Below are 14,833 nucleotides of genomic sequence, written 5' to 3'. Positions count from 1 at the left end.
CATCTGTGGGTTATGCCAGTGATATCTCAAAAGCTGGGATGGGTGTAAGACCAATATTTCCAGTGGTCAGAGAGCATCCAGAGCATTTTTTAGAGAACATCTGCAAGATTACAAACACTGGCCTGACCAACAGAAATTAGTTTCTCCTGATTGATAGGAGCAAGGACATTCCTTGACCTTTGGCAATTTTTGTACATTTCCTTGTACTTTGGCCCTGCTAGCTGCAAAGCAGCAGTAAAAATATGTTGACTTGCATTTTATGGATTATGGATAGTCACGGTGCTTGCTGTGGCGCATTGCTTGATGTAGGACTCTGGTTTCACTGTGGAGTTGCTGCTTTGTATGTATTTCTTGATTGACTACCATCAGATCATTTTTGTTTTGTTACTGCTGGTTGTCATGCTTTGTTATCACAAGTGGCTGCAGTAAATAAGTTGAATTAGAGTGAACTGATCAGGGCCAAACAGTGAGGCTGGAAAAAACGTGTAAAGGTCATTCATGTATTTGAAAACACACTCCTGGGAGTTGTGATTGGCCGAGGCTCTAAGTAAACCTCCCCACCCATGCATTCTGATCCCAATGAAATCTCACCACCGCCGCCCCAATATTCAATAAAAGCAACATCTAGCTTGGCCCTGACTTCCAAGTAAAGATGCATAGGATTGCACTATTCGGGCGTAATCCTATCCGGATAGTCACCAGCCTCCAAAATCGGAGGCTGTGACTATCCTATGCAGGGTGGCTGGAGCATGGAGCCTCTCCTCTGTGCTCCAGCTCCTTGTATTTTGGCTAGACGGGCAATTTCACTTGTCTGGCAATGGCTTCAGGGAGTGGGAGGGAAGGAGCCTAGAGACCCGATAGGAAGCTGTGTAAAGCAGCTTTCATGGTCCCCTCCCCTCCCCCACCCCCTTTTCCCCGTCTCCGCACTCCGTTTCCGAGTGCAGAGATGTAGCTGGCACGGAGAGAACCGTGCCAGCTGCGAGCGGGAGGGGAGTGTGGTTTCTGGGCTCCAGAGTCAGAGCCCTAGTTGCGACCTCGGATCCCAGAAACCGAACAATCCTATGTCCCCCCAGACACTGTGTAGGGGGCATAGGATCGCTCTCTTAGTCTCTCAATCATATACATCTCAATTATTTAATTAATCAATTTTATCTCCATAAATTTGCATAGGAGGAAAATTGTTCTAAAGAAAAAAGCATACTTCCTGTTTTTGTTTAGATGAAGTACATGCCATCTGAGAAGAAGCAGCCCCTGTTCTCTCTCTCACACAGACTGTTTATTTGGGGACACCATTTTAGTTTCTCAGAATGCTTTTAACCAGTTAATCCAACCAAACGACTGGTGAAAGATTGCAACCTGAACCTACTGGTACACTATGCCCATCATCTAAAGCCCTCCTCCAGGTGCTTCCTCCGAGGGAGGCTTGGAAGGTGGCAACAAGGGAGAGGGCCTTATCTGTGGTGCCCCCCCCCCCAATTATGGAACCATCTTCCTGATGAGGCCTGCCTGGCATCAACATTGTTATCTTTTCAGTGCCAGGATAAGACCTTCCTTTTCTCTCAGGCATTTGGCAGCATATATTGAGGTTTTAATTAGGTCCTGGATTTTTCCTATTGTTGATTGTTTAAAATTGTTTTGATACGTGTGTCTGTCTATGTGCTGTCTGTTTATATGTTTGTATGTAAAAAAATGTATACTATGTATAATGTATTTTAATGGTTTTTAATCTTTGTAAGCCACCCAGAGAACTTCAGCTATTGGGTGGTATAGAAATGTAATAAATGAAATGAAATGAATGAATGAACCTTAGTATCTACCACACAGGCAAACGTATCCTGTGAACATTACAGAAAAGACTAGAATCATAGAATCATAGAATAGTAGGGTTGGAAGGGGCCTACAAGGCCATCAAGTCCAACCCCCTGCTCAATGCAGGAATCCAAGTCAGAGCATCCCTGACAAATGGCTGTCCAGCCTCGTCTTAAAGGCCTCCAGTGTGGGAGAGCCCACCACCTCCCCAGGTAATTGGTTCCATTGCCGTATTGCTCTGACACTCAGGAAGTTTTTCCTGATGTTCAGCCGGAATCTGGCTTCCTGTAACTTGAGCCCATTATTCCGTGTCCTGCACTCTGGGATGATCAAGAAGAGATCCTGGCCTTCTTCTCTGTGACAACCTTTCAAGTACTTGAAGAGTGCTATCATATCTCCCCTCAGTCTTCTCTTCTCAAGGCTAAACATGCCCAGTTCTTTCAGTCTCTCTTCATAGGGCTTTGTTTCCAGTCCCCTGATCATCTTTGTTGCCCTCCTTTGAACCCTCTCCAGCTTGTCTGCATCCTTCTTAAAGTGTGGTGCCCAGAACTGGACACAGTACTCCAGATGAGGCCTAACCAGTGCTGAGTAGAGGGGAACTAGTACTTCCCGGGATTTGGAAGCGATGCTTCTATTAATGCAGCCCAAAAGAGCATTTGCCTTTTTTGCAGCCACATCACATTGTTGGCTCATATTCAGCTTGTGATCGACGACAATTCCAAGATCCTTCTCGCTCGTAGTGTGGTTGAGCCACGTATCCCCCATCTTGTAACTGTGCATTTGGTTTCTTTTTCCTAGGTGCAGAACTTGGCATTTGTCCCTATTAAATGCCATTCTGTTGTTTTCTGCCCAGCACTCCAGTCTATCCAGATCACTTTGAATTTTGTTTCTGTCTTCCAAAGTATTAGCTATCCCTCCCAATTTTGTGTCATCTGCAAATTTGATCAGCATTCCCTGCACCTCCTCCTCCAAGTCATTAATAAAAATGTTGAAGAGCACTGGGCCCAGGACTGAGCCCTGCGGTACCCCACTCGTTACCTCTCCCCAGCTTGAGAAGGTCCCATTGATAAGCACTCTTTGAGTCCGATTCTGTAGCCAACTGTGGATCCACCGGATCGTTGTTTCATCTAGCCCACTTCGAGCAAGTTTGCTCATCAGGATATCATGGGGCACTTTGTCGAAAGCTTTGCTGAAGTCGAGGTATATGATGTCTACAGCATTCCCACGGTCTACAAGGGAGGTGACTTGATCAAAAAATGAGATCAGATTTGTCTGGCAGGACTTGTTTTTGACAAATTGTTTTTGACTAGGACAACCCACAGTAGAAATTCAAGGACCTGACTTTGCTATTAAGACATGAAGTGGCCTAAAGCTGTAACCTCTCTTAGGAAGTTGCTTTCAAGCAGAGGGCATCTGGTGGTGGTTGGTGAGAGTGCTAGAATATACTGGGGCCACTAGAAGAACACATTTGACTACAGACTTGACTACAGACTTTGTGGACACAATCCTATTCACAGCCTTCCCTAACATGGAGCCCTCCAGATATGTTAGACTAAAACTCCCATCAGGGCTGGGGAAGATGGGATTGGTAGTCCAATGCATCTGGCAGGCACCAGGTTAAGGAAGGCTGGTGTACACACTTATCTGGGAATAAGTCCCCTCAAATGTAATAGGAGTCACTTCTGTGTAGACATGGACAGAATTACACGGTCATTCCCATTTTTCTTTTCCATAACCACTGGTTATGGTAAAAACCTAATTTCTCCAAGAAGCCTTTGGCTCAGCCCCCCAATCCTCATTCCATACTAAAACTAAAACTAGGTATAACTGAACTAAATGCATATTCTTTCCTTGTTTACACTTTCTGCCTGTGGTCTCCTCTGTGTCATATTTTGGATTGTTAGCTCCCCGGGGCAGGGAGCTATCCTCTTATATGCCTTATATTGTCAAGTCCTATACATATTGATGGAATATTATTACTCTTATTAATACCACAGCACATCTTGAATATGCAAAGTGACCATATAATAAAAGAGGAAATGTTTGATGACTATTTGTTTGAGCAGTTTGGGTTGGCGGAATACGAATTTATCTATTTTGGCCTCTCCTGTGGTCAAAATAAACCACATATCTCACACACTGCTTCTGACTCAGCTTCCTCCTTCCCCCCATTTCACATCCCAGTTTGCAAAGAATACAAATGCTTGCTCCACCTGAATCTCTTACATACAGTGACATGGTTGAAACACCCACTTCTTCTGGAAAGTGTGATCCATCTAACCACCAGCCAGCCTCCTCAAAGCTTCTGCACTTCCAACATTCAAGCAAGGATGGACTCTCTGTCACTGCTCATCTATTTCTTTGCCATTGGTAAGTGTTTCCATATTACTTTTTGGAAAAGAAGGAGAGTCTGAACTAGAACCTAGGGTAGTTGATTTGTTTGTAAACAGAAACCCAACCCAATGGAGCAGAGCAACAAGGTTTGGAAGATGGGAGATAGTAAATCTGTCACTCTTGAAAAAGAATATTCACTCAGAATGGATTGTGACTGATATTTTTACTTTAGAATTAGGTCTGCTAACTTTAAGTGGCAGATTAACCAACTGAAGGATGGGCTTGATTAACCAATGTAGGGGTATTTATTATCAGAGAGCAAGTGAGTTTAAGACATACTTTAAAAAATAGGTTTGGTTTCTCTAGTGTGTTACTGTATTACAGAATTTTAAAAAAGAGTAAGGGGAGCATCCCTTCTAGCTGCGTGGTAGATTTTATTTATTAAATTGTGTTTGCATATTTCCTTCGGTATCTAAAAATACCCCTTTAGTGAGGTTTTAGTTATTTGGTTTCTCTGGTGCATTACTGTATTAGGGAATAAAAAAGAAAAGAAATTAAAGCAGGCTTCCTTCCAGCAATCTGATAGATTTCATTTAATAAATTGTAAGTGTTTGCACATGCCCTTTAGTATGTAAAAATACTTTAGTAAGCAAAATTCTAGTTATTTGGTTTCTCTGGTGTGTTACTGTACTATGGAATAAAAACTTTTATTTACTGATTTAGTACATTTCTAATCCACCCAATAATTAATGTTCTCTGGGCAGATTACAACGAGTTAAAAGAAAAGAAACTATTAAAGGGGGCTTCCCTTCTAGCAATCTGGTAGATTTTATTTGTTGAACTGTTTGCACATTTTCTTCAGTATCCAAAAATACCCCTTTAGTGAGGTTTTCGTAATATGCAAGTATATTGACATTCAAATAATGAGCTAAACTGCAGATGGTCACTCAACTAAAAGGTACTGAATAGTTGCCTGACAACCTTAATTATTTGTCATCCTTGTACTTGGCCTCTGGTAGCCAGAGATATATTTGCTCTGTTCACACAACCATATCTGCTGATATGAACATGCGGAGGGGGAAGCAGTATTGTGTCCTCTGCCCCTGACATCAGAAGGTCAGAGCAAAGCCTACGCACATACAAATACATGCACAAATGTATGTGCGTAGACTCTGTATGCATGACTGGGAAGGGAGCCCTACAAAATACAGGGGTCCTGATAATATGAGACCTCTACAGATGTAGACTCTGTTCCAACCTTCCAATGAAACATGGAGGTCAAGCGTAGAGCCAATGGATGCAATCCCATGCCCCTCTCCATGCATGCAGTTGTGTGCTACTGCCTGTGAATATGGAAGTTCCATTTGGCTATTATGACAAAGAGTCATTGACAGATCATGAAACTGTCTTCCATTGTCCATTGGGAGGGCTTTGGTAGATGGGAGGGCCTAGGGAGGAAGCATTGAACACCCCCACTAGGGCACCCACCACTAGCAGTTCTTCCATAGCCTCTTCAATATTAGTTCACTCATACACACAGTACTGCGTTCTTACTGAAAATCTACAGGGTCATTAGACAGCATATTGGTCAATGGATCAATGCTTACTGTGAACTGAACTATATATACAAGTCCGTCGCCCTTGCCCAACTACCAGCCACTGTCTCCAAAGGCATTTGCTCAGTTGTTACCCATTTAGGTTTTGCAGTCCTTCCAGTTCATTTAAAGGCTGTTGTACTTCTTTTGTGGAGATGGTGCCTTCCTCACAATAGCACACACATTGCTACGGTGCCTGTGTCACACATGGTTATACAGTCAGGGCCAGAAATATTGGAACAAGGATAACTGTTTTGGCAGTTGGCCTCTGTACACCACCACGTTGAAGTTGAAAGGAAACACACCCAGATGGGAGCGAAGTCAGGACTTCCAGCTGTAATTCAAGGGGTTTGACAAAAGTGGGGCACTAACCATTCAGGAAGGACAGCCAGTGGCATACACACACCCCCATCGTTGCTGGCTCATATGTAATGGAACAAATGGCTGACAAGCAGCTGCATGGCCAGGTGTGGCCTGTTTCCTGGGTACCCCATGACCAATCAAGCAGATAAAAGGCCTGGAGGTGGTTCTGAGTGTTACATTTGCATTTGGTAACTGTTCACTGGAATTCCCAACATGAGGTCCAAAGCGGTGTCCGTGCGAGTGAAGGAGGCCATCATTAGGCTGAGGAAACAACATAAGGCCATCGAGAGAGATAGCAAAAATATTGGGAGTGGCCAACACAACAGTTTGGAACATCCTGAAAAAGAAGGACTTAACTGGCAAGCTCAGCAACAGCAAAAGGCCTGGAAGACCACGGAAGACAACTAAAGTAGATGACCACAGAACTCTGTTCATGGTGAAGAGGAACCCTTTCACAACATCTAGCCAGGCCAAGAACGCTCTTGTGGAGGTAGGCGTGTCATTGTCAAAATCTACAGTCAAGAGACGGCTTTATGAATGTAAATACAGAGGCTTCACAACAAGGTGCAAACCACGGGTAATGCTCAAGAACAGACAGGCCAGATTAGCCTTTGCCAGCAAACACCTAAAAAAGCCTGCCCAGTTCTGGAATAAGACTCTTTGGACTGATGAAACCAAGATTAACTTGTACCAGAATGATGGGAAGAGAAAAGTATGGAGAAGGAAAGGAACAGCTCATGATCCAAAGCATACCACATCATCTGTCAAACATGGTGGAGGCAGTGTTATGGCATGGGCATGTATGGCTGCCAATGGAACCGGGTCACTGGTGTTTATTGATGACCTGCCTGCTGATAAAAGCAGGAGGATGAATTCTGAAGTGTATAGGGCTATACTTTCTGCTCAGATTCAGCCGAATGCTGCCAAACTGATAGGACGCCGCTTCATATTGCAGATGGATAATGACCCAAAACATACAGCAAAAGCTACCCAAGAGTTTCTGAAGGCAAAGGAGTGGGATGTTCTTCAATGGCCAAATCAGTCACCTGATCTCAACCCAATAGAGCATGCTTCTCACTTACTGAAGACAAGACTGAAGGCAGAAAGATCCACAAACAAGCAGTAGCTGAAGACAGCTGCAGTAAAGTCCAGTCTAAAAGCCCACAGCTACCTTGATGAGTCCTGCTCGATCAGGCCAGCATCCTGCAGCCCACAGTGGCCAGCCAGGTGCCTCTAGGAAGCCCACAAGAAAGGTATGCAGCCAACCCTCCCTCATTGTTGCTTCCCAAGAACTGGTATTCACTGTCAGACTGCCTCTGATCATGGTACAGTGGCCACTTGTACACTGCCCAAAAGAGGAAATGCATCACCTTTAATTCCATCGTCTTTTCTTGCCCACAACCTCCAACCCTCAGACATTTTGGCCAAAAGTGTTTCAGCCTCCATTGTTGTTGTTGTTGTTGTTCAGTCGTTCAGTCGTGTCCGACTCTTCGTGACCCCATGGACCATAGCACGCCAGGCCTTCCTGTCCTGCACTCTCTCCCGGAGCGTGCTCAAGTTCATATTCATTGCATCCGTGATGCTATCTAGCCATCTCATCCTCTGCCGTCCCCTTCTCCTTTTGCCTTCAGTCTTTCCCAGCATCAGGGTCTTTTCCAGGGAGTTTTCTCTTCGCATTAGGTGGCCAAAATATTGGAGCTTCAGCTTCATTATCTGTCCTTCCAATGAGCACTCAGGGTTGATTTCCTTTAGGATGGACTGATTTGACCTCCTTGCAGTCCAGGGCACTCGTAAGAGTCTTCTCCAGCACCACAGTTCGAAAGCATCAATTCTTCGGCGCTCAGCCTTCCTTATAGTCCAGCTCTCACAGCCATACATTACTACTGGGAAAACCATAGCTTTGATTAGACGGACCTTTGTTGGCAAGGTGAGGTCTCTGCTTCTTACTATGCTGTCTAGGTTGGCCATAGCTTTCCTCCCAAGGAGCAAGCGTCTTTTAATTTCATGGCTACAGTCACCATCTGCGGTGATCTTGGAGCCCAAGAAAGTAAAATCTGTCACTGCTTCCATTTCTTCCCCTTCTATATGCCAGGAAGTGATAGGGCCAGATGCCATGATCTTAGTTTTTTTAATGTTGAGTTTCAAACCAGCTTTTGCACTCTCCTCTTTCACCCTCAACAAGAGGCTCTTGAGATCCTCTTCGCTTTCTGCCATTAGGGTGGTATCGTCTGCATATCGGAGATTGTTGATAATTCTCCCGGCAATCTTAATTCCGACCTCTGATTCATCCAACCTGGCATTTCTCATGATGTACTCTGCATATAAGTTAAATAAGCAGGGTGACAATATGCAGCCTTGTCGTACTTCTTTCCCAATTTTGAACCAATCGGTTGTTCCATGTCTGGTTCTTACTGTTGCTTCTTGACCCTCGTACAGGTTTCTCAGGAGACAGGTAAGGTGGTCTGGTACTCCCATCACTTTAAGAATTTGCCACAGTTTGTTGTGATCCACACAATCAAAGGCTTTAGCGTAGTCAATGAAGCAGAAATAGACGTTTTTCTGGAATTCTCTTGCTTTCTCCATGATGCAGCGAATGTTGGCGATTTGATCTCTAGTTCCTCTGCCTCTTCGAAACCCAGCTTGTACTTCCGGTAGTTCTCGGTTCGCATACTGCTGAAGCCTAGCTTGTAGGATTTTGAGCATCACCTTGCTGGCATGTGAAATGAGTGCAATTGTGCGGTAGTTTGCACACTCTTTGGCGTTGCCCTTCTTTGGAATTGGAATGTAAACTGACCTTTTCCAGTCTTGTGGCCACTGTTGAGTGTTCCAGATTTGTTGGCATATTGAATGCAGCACTTTAACAGCATCATCTTTTAGGATTTTAAATAGCTCGGCTGGAATACTGTCATCTCCGCTAGCTTTGTTGTTACTAATGCTTCCTAAGGCCCACTTGACTTCACTCTCTAGGATGTCCGGCTCAAGTTCAGTGACCGCACTATCATGGCTATCAGGGACATTCAGATCTTTCCTGTATAGTTCTTCTGTGTATTCTTGCCACCCCTTCTTAATCTCATCTGCTTCTGTTAGGTCCCTGCCTTCTTTGTCCTTTATCATGCCCGTCTTTGCACAAAACGTTCCCTTGAGATCTCCAGTTTTCTTGAAGAGATCTCTAGTCTTTCCCATTCTGTTGTTTTCCTCGATTTCTTTGCATTGTTCATTTAAGAAGGCCTTCTTGTCTCTCCTTGCTATTCTCTGGAACTCTGCATTCAGTTGGGTATATCTTCCCCTTTCTCCCTTGCTTTTCGCTTCCCTTCTTTCGTGAGCTACTTGTAAAGCCTCATCAGACAGCCACTTGGCTTTCTTGCATTTCTTTTTCTTTGGGACGGATTTCGTTGCTGCCTCCTGAACAATGTTACGGACCTCCATCCATAGTTCCTCAGGCACTCTGTCTATCAGGTCTAATCCCTGAAATCTATTTGTCACCTCCACGGTATATTCCTAAGGTATATGATTTAGGTCATACCTGAACGGTTTAGTGGTTTTCCCGACGTTCTTCAATTTAAGCCGAAATTTTGCAAGAAGCAGCTCATGATCTGAGCCACAGTCAGCTCCAGGTCTTGTTTTTACTGACTGTATGGAGCTTCTCCATCTTTGGCTGCAAAGGACATAATCAATCTGATTTCGATATTGACCATCTGGTGACGTCCATGTGTAGAGTCGCCTCTTGTGCTGTTGGAAAAGAGTGTTTGCTATGATCAGCATGTTCTCTTGGCAAAACTCTATTAGCTTTTGTCCTGCTTCATTTTGTACACCAAGGCCATGCCTGCCTGTTATCCCGGTGATTTCTTGACTTCCTACTTTAGCATTCCAATCCCCGATGATGAAGAGGACATCTTTTTTTGGTGTTAGTTCTAGAAGGTGTTGTAGGTCTTCATAGAACCGATCAACCTCAGCTTCTTCGGCCTCAGTGGTTGGGGCATAGACTTGAATTACTGTGATGTTGAATGGTTTGCCTTGGATTCGTACTGAGATCATTCTATCATTTTTAAGATTGTACCCCAGTACTGCTTTTCCCACCCTTTTGTTGACTATGAGTGCTACTCCATTTCTTCTAAGGGATTCTTGCCCACAATAGTAGATATGATGGTCACCTGAATTAAATTCGCCCATGCCTGTCCATTTGAGTTCGCTGATTCCCAAGATGTCAATGTTCAATCTTGCCATCTCATGTTTGACCACCTCCAGCTTACCTTGATTCATTGATCTGACATTCCAGGTTCCTAAACAATATTGTTCTTTACAGCATCGGATTTTCTTTTCACCGCCAGACACATCCACAGCTGAGTGTCCTTTCGGGTTTGGCCCAGCCGCTTCACTCTTTCTGGCGCTACTTGGAAATACCCTCTGCTCTTCCCCAGTAGCATATTGGACACCTTCCGACCTGAGGGGCTCATCTTCCGGCGTCATATCTTTTAGCCTTGTGATACGTTCCATGGGGCTTTCTTGGCAAGAATACTGGAGTGGGTTGCCATTTCCTTCTGCAGTGGACCACATTTTGTCAGAACTCTCTGCCATGACCTGTCCGTCTTGGGTGGCCCTGCACGGCATAGCTTATGGCTTCACTGAGTTACGCAAGCCCCTTCGCCACAACAAGGCAGTGATCCATGAAGGGGTTCAGCCTCCATGCAACCTAGTAATTTCCTCACCAGTTGCTCTGCCTTGTCATGGTCTAGCCAACCTATGCGTGGATAACCATACAGTTATTTCATGAACAGTTATCTGGATAATTATGGTTTCAGCACCCTACCCCACCCCTTCTTCTTTTTTTTTGCAACAGTGTCACATTGCTGTGTCATGTCCTCTTTTGCGTCCACCCAGTAATATAAATCTCACAGGGTAACACCCTTTTTCCTGATTGGGGCCACCTCTGTGCTTTTTACAGGCTCATGTCAGGCAGAAGTTCAACACCTCAAGTTTTTTCTTCATTGCATCTCCATTGTGCTAGGAAAAGTAACTTCTTCACATGGAGCTTTTATCCTGCTATTGAGATTGGTTACTCACAGAAGTTTGCAGGCCCTTTAGATGATGTCATTAACCTCCAGGGCATCTCCCACACTAAATGGCCTTTGTCCCATTTTTTCAAAGATCGGAAATAATGAACTACCAAATTACAGCGCTTGAGTTGCACTTCAGTTCCCTTGTGAAAACGGAAAAGCCGCAATAAGAGGAGCTGGACCACAGCACCGTCTAGCGGCTATATAATGAAGTGGGGGGAGGGGGGGAGGAAGCACATGTAAAGAGAGTCTGTCTGGGGGGAATCTCCATGGCAACGGGTTTAGTTCACTCCCCACTTTGTTGTGGGTTTTTACTGGAGCTGAATCAGCTCCATCTGGGGACACACAGGGGTCGAAAATCTGGATTATTCCAAAACTAGTCTGGGGCTCTGGGCAGGTCAGATGCAATTTATTGTGAATTGTTTGGGTGGCTGCTTGGTGGAGTCTCGTCCCTGCCATCATTTAGAGAGCCTATTCCCTCACTCTCACCTTGTTCTGCCCCTTCTGCTTTCTCTGGCCAGTGCGCGTGTTAGCGCCCCCACCCGCCCCACCCGCCCCAACCTATGTTCGACCCTCCCTCACCCATTTTTTAAAATCTATGTACCCACCCAAACTGCAATAGCACAATAGCAACAGGACTTAATGTGACCCCTCACATTACCGTATTAGTGGGGACACCCAGTCACTGAAATCGCTTTAGGTAGCCTGCTTTCAGTCTTCAACATCCCTCCCCTTCTGTGCCTGTTCACTCAGAAGTAAGAAATAAATCCCCTTCATGGATCACTGCCTTGTTGTGGCGAAGGGGCTTGCGTAACTCAGTGAAGCCATAAGCTATGCCGTGCAGGGCCACCCAAGACGGACAGGTCATGGCAGAGAGTTCTGACAAAATGTGGTCCACTGGAGAAGGAAATGGCAACCCACTCCAGTATTCTTGCCAAGAAAACCCCATGGAAAGTATCACAAGGCTAAAAGAGATGACGCCGGAAGATGAGCCCCTCAGGTCGGAAGGTGTCCAATATGCTACTGGGGAAGAGCAGAGGGTATCTCCAAGTAGCGCCAGAAAGAGTGAAGCGGCTGGGCCAAACCCGAAAGGACACTCAGCTGTGGATGTGTCTGGCGGTGAAAAGAAAATCCGATGCTGTAAAGAACAATATTGTTTAGGAACCTGGAATGTCAGATCAATGAATCAAGGTAAGCTGGAGGTGGTCAAACATGAGATGGCAAGATTGAACATCGACATCTTGGGAATCAGCGAACTCAAATGGACAGGCATGGGCGAATTTAATTCAGGTGACCATCATATCTACTATTGTGGGCAAGAATCCCTTAGAAGAAATGGAGTAGCACTCATAGTCAACAAAAGGGTGGGAAAAGCAGTATTGGGGTACAATCTTAAAAACGATAGAATGATCTCAGTACGAATCCAAGGCAAACCATTCAACATCACAGTAATTCAAGTCTATGCCCCAACCACTGAGGCCGAAGAAGCTGAGGTTGATCGGTTCTATGAAGACCTACAACACCTTCTAGAACTAACACCAAACAAAGATGTCCTCTTCATCATAGGGGATTGGAATGCTAAAGTAGGAAGTCAAGAAATCACCGGGATAACAGGCAGGCATGGCCTTGGTGTACAAAATGAAGCAGGACCAAAGCTAATAGAGTTTTGCCAAGAGAACATGCTGATCATAGCAAACACTCTTTTCCAACAGCACAAGAGGCGACTCTACACATGGACGTCACCAGATGGTCAATATCGAAATCAGATTGATTATGTCCTTTGCAGCCAAAGATGGAGAAGCTCCATACAGTCAGTAAAAACAAGACCTGGAGCTGACTGTGGCTCAGATCATGAGCTGCTTCTTGCAAAATTTCGGCTTAAATTGAAGAACGTCGGGAAAACCACTAAACCGTTCAGGTATGACCTAAATCATATCCCTGATGAATATACCGTGGAGGTGACAAATAGATTTAAGGGATTAGACCTGATAGACAGAGTGCCTGAGGAACTATGGACGGAGGTCTGTAACATTGTTCAGGAGGCAGCAACGAAATCCATCCCAAAGAAAAAGAAATGCAAGAAAGCCAAGTGGCTGTCTGATGAGGCTTTACAAGTAGCTGAGGAAAGAAGGGAAGCGAAAAGCAAGGGAGAAAGGGGAAGATATATCCCACTGAATGCAGAGTTCCAGAGAATAGCAAGGAGAGACAAGAAGGCCTTCTTAAATGAACAATGCAAAGAAATCGAGGAAAACAACAGAATGGGAAAGACTAGAGATCTCTTCAAGAAAATCGGAGATCTCAAGGGAACGTTTTGTGCAAAGACGGGCATGATAAAGGACAAAGAAGGCAGGGACCTAACAGATGCAGATGAGATTAAGAAGAGGTGGCAAGAATACACAGAAGAACTATACAGGAAAGATCGTAATGTCCCCGATAGCCATGATAGTGCGGTCACTGAACTTGAGCCGGACATCCTAGAGAGTGAAGTCAAGTGGGCCTTAGGAAGCATTAGTAACAACAAAGCTAGCGGAGATGACAGTCTTCCAGCCGAGCTATTTAAAATCCTAAAAGATGATGCTGTTAAAGTGCTGCATTCAATATGCCAACAAATCTGGAACACTCAACAGTGGCCACAAGACTGGAAAAGGTCAGTTTACATTCCAATTCCAAAGAAGGGCAACGCCAAAGAGTGTTCAAACTACCGCACAATTGCGCTCATTTCACATGCCAGCAAGGTGATGCTCAAAATCCTACAAGCTAGGCTTCAGCAGTATGTGAACCGAGAACTACCGGAAGTGCAAGCTGGGTTTCGAAGAGGCAGAGGAACTAGAGATCAAATCGCCAACATTCGCTGCATCATGGAGAAAGCAAGAGAATTCCAGAAAAACGTCTATTTCTGCTTCATTGACTACGCTAAAGTCTTTGATTGTGTGGATCACAACAAACTGTGGCAAATTCTGAAAGTGATGGGAGTACCAGACCACCTTACCTGTCTCCTGAGAAACCTGTACGAGGGTCAAGAAGCAACAGACAGAACCAGACATGGAACAACCGATTGGTTCAAAATTGGGAAAGGAGTACGACAAGGCTGCATATTGTCACCCTGCTTATTTAACTTATATGCAGAGTACATCATGAGAAATGCCGGGTTGGATGAATCAGAGGTTGGAATTAAGATTGCTGGGAGAATTATCAACAACCTCCGATATGCAGACGATACCACCCTAATGGCAGAAAGCGAAGAGGATCTCAAGAGCCTCTTGTTGAGGGTGTAAGAGGAGAGTGCAAAAGCTGGTTTGAAACTCAACATTAAAAAAACTAAGATCATGGCATCTGGCCCCATCACTTCCTGGCATATCGAAGGGGAAGAAATGGAAGCAGTGACAGATTTTACTTTCTTGGGCTCCAAGATCACCGCAGACGGTGACTGTAGCCATGAAATTAAAAGACGCTTGCTCCTTGGGAGGAAAGCTATGGCCAACCTAGACAGCATAGTAAGAAGCAGAGACCTCACCTTGCCAACAAAGGTCCGTCTAATCAAAGCTATGGTTTTCCCAGTAGTAATGTATGGCTGTGAGAGCTGGACTATAAGGAAGGCTGAGCGCCGAAGAATTGATGCTTTCGAACTGTGGTGCTGGAGAAGACTCTTACGAGTCCCCTGGACTGCAAGGAGGTCAA

At 44.8% G+C, this 14,833-nt stretch overlaps 1 protein-coding gene across 3 annotated transcripts in view; it reads left to right on the top strand.

The window, feature by feature from the left end:
- Positions 1-3,972: 3,972 nt before the first annotated feature.
- Positions 3,973-14,833, top strand: part of LOC146342232 (integrin alpha-M-like) — a 62,121-nt gene continuing 51,260 nt past the window's right edge. The window contains exon 1 of one of the 3 annotated variants that reach the window (XM_084805968.1): positions 3,973-4,179. In XM_084805968.1, the coding sequence (XP_084662094.1) occupies positions 4,140-4,179 (40 nt within the window). In that variant the 5' untranslated portion in view covers positions 3,973-4,139. The remainder of the gene's footprint in view (positions 4,180-14,833) is intronic. The other 2 variants (XR_014783928.1, XM_084805967.1) reach the window with 2 other exon arrangements.

The sequence above is a fragment of the Heloderma suspectum genome, chromosome 6 (genome assembly GCF_057233095.1).
Source record: "Heloderma suspectum isolate Gila_16-S chromosome 6, 16-S_ref, whole genome shotgun sequence".
In the NCBI taxonomy this organism is placed as follows: Eukaryota; Metazoa; Chordata; class Lepidosauria; order Squamata; family Helodermatidae; genus Heloderma; species Heloderma suspectum.
Note: the sequence above shows the minus strand (reverse complement) of the source record. Positions and strands in the feature narration are given on the sequence as shown.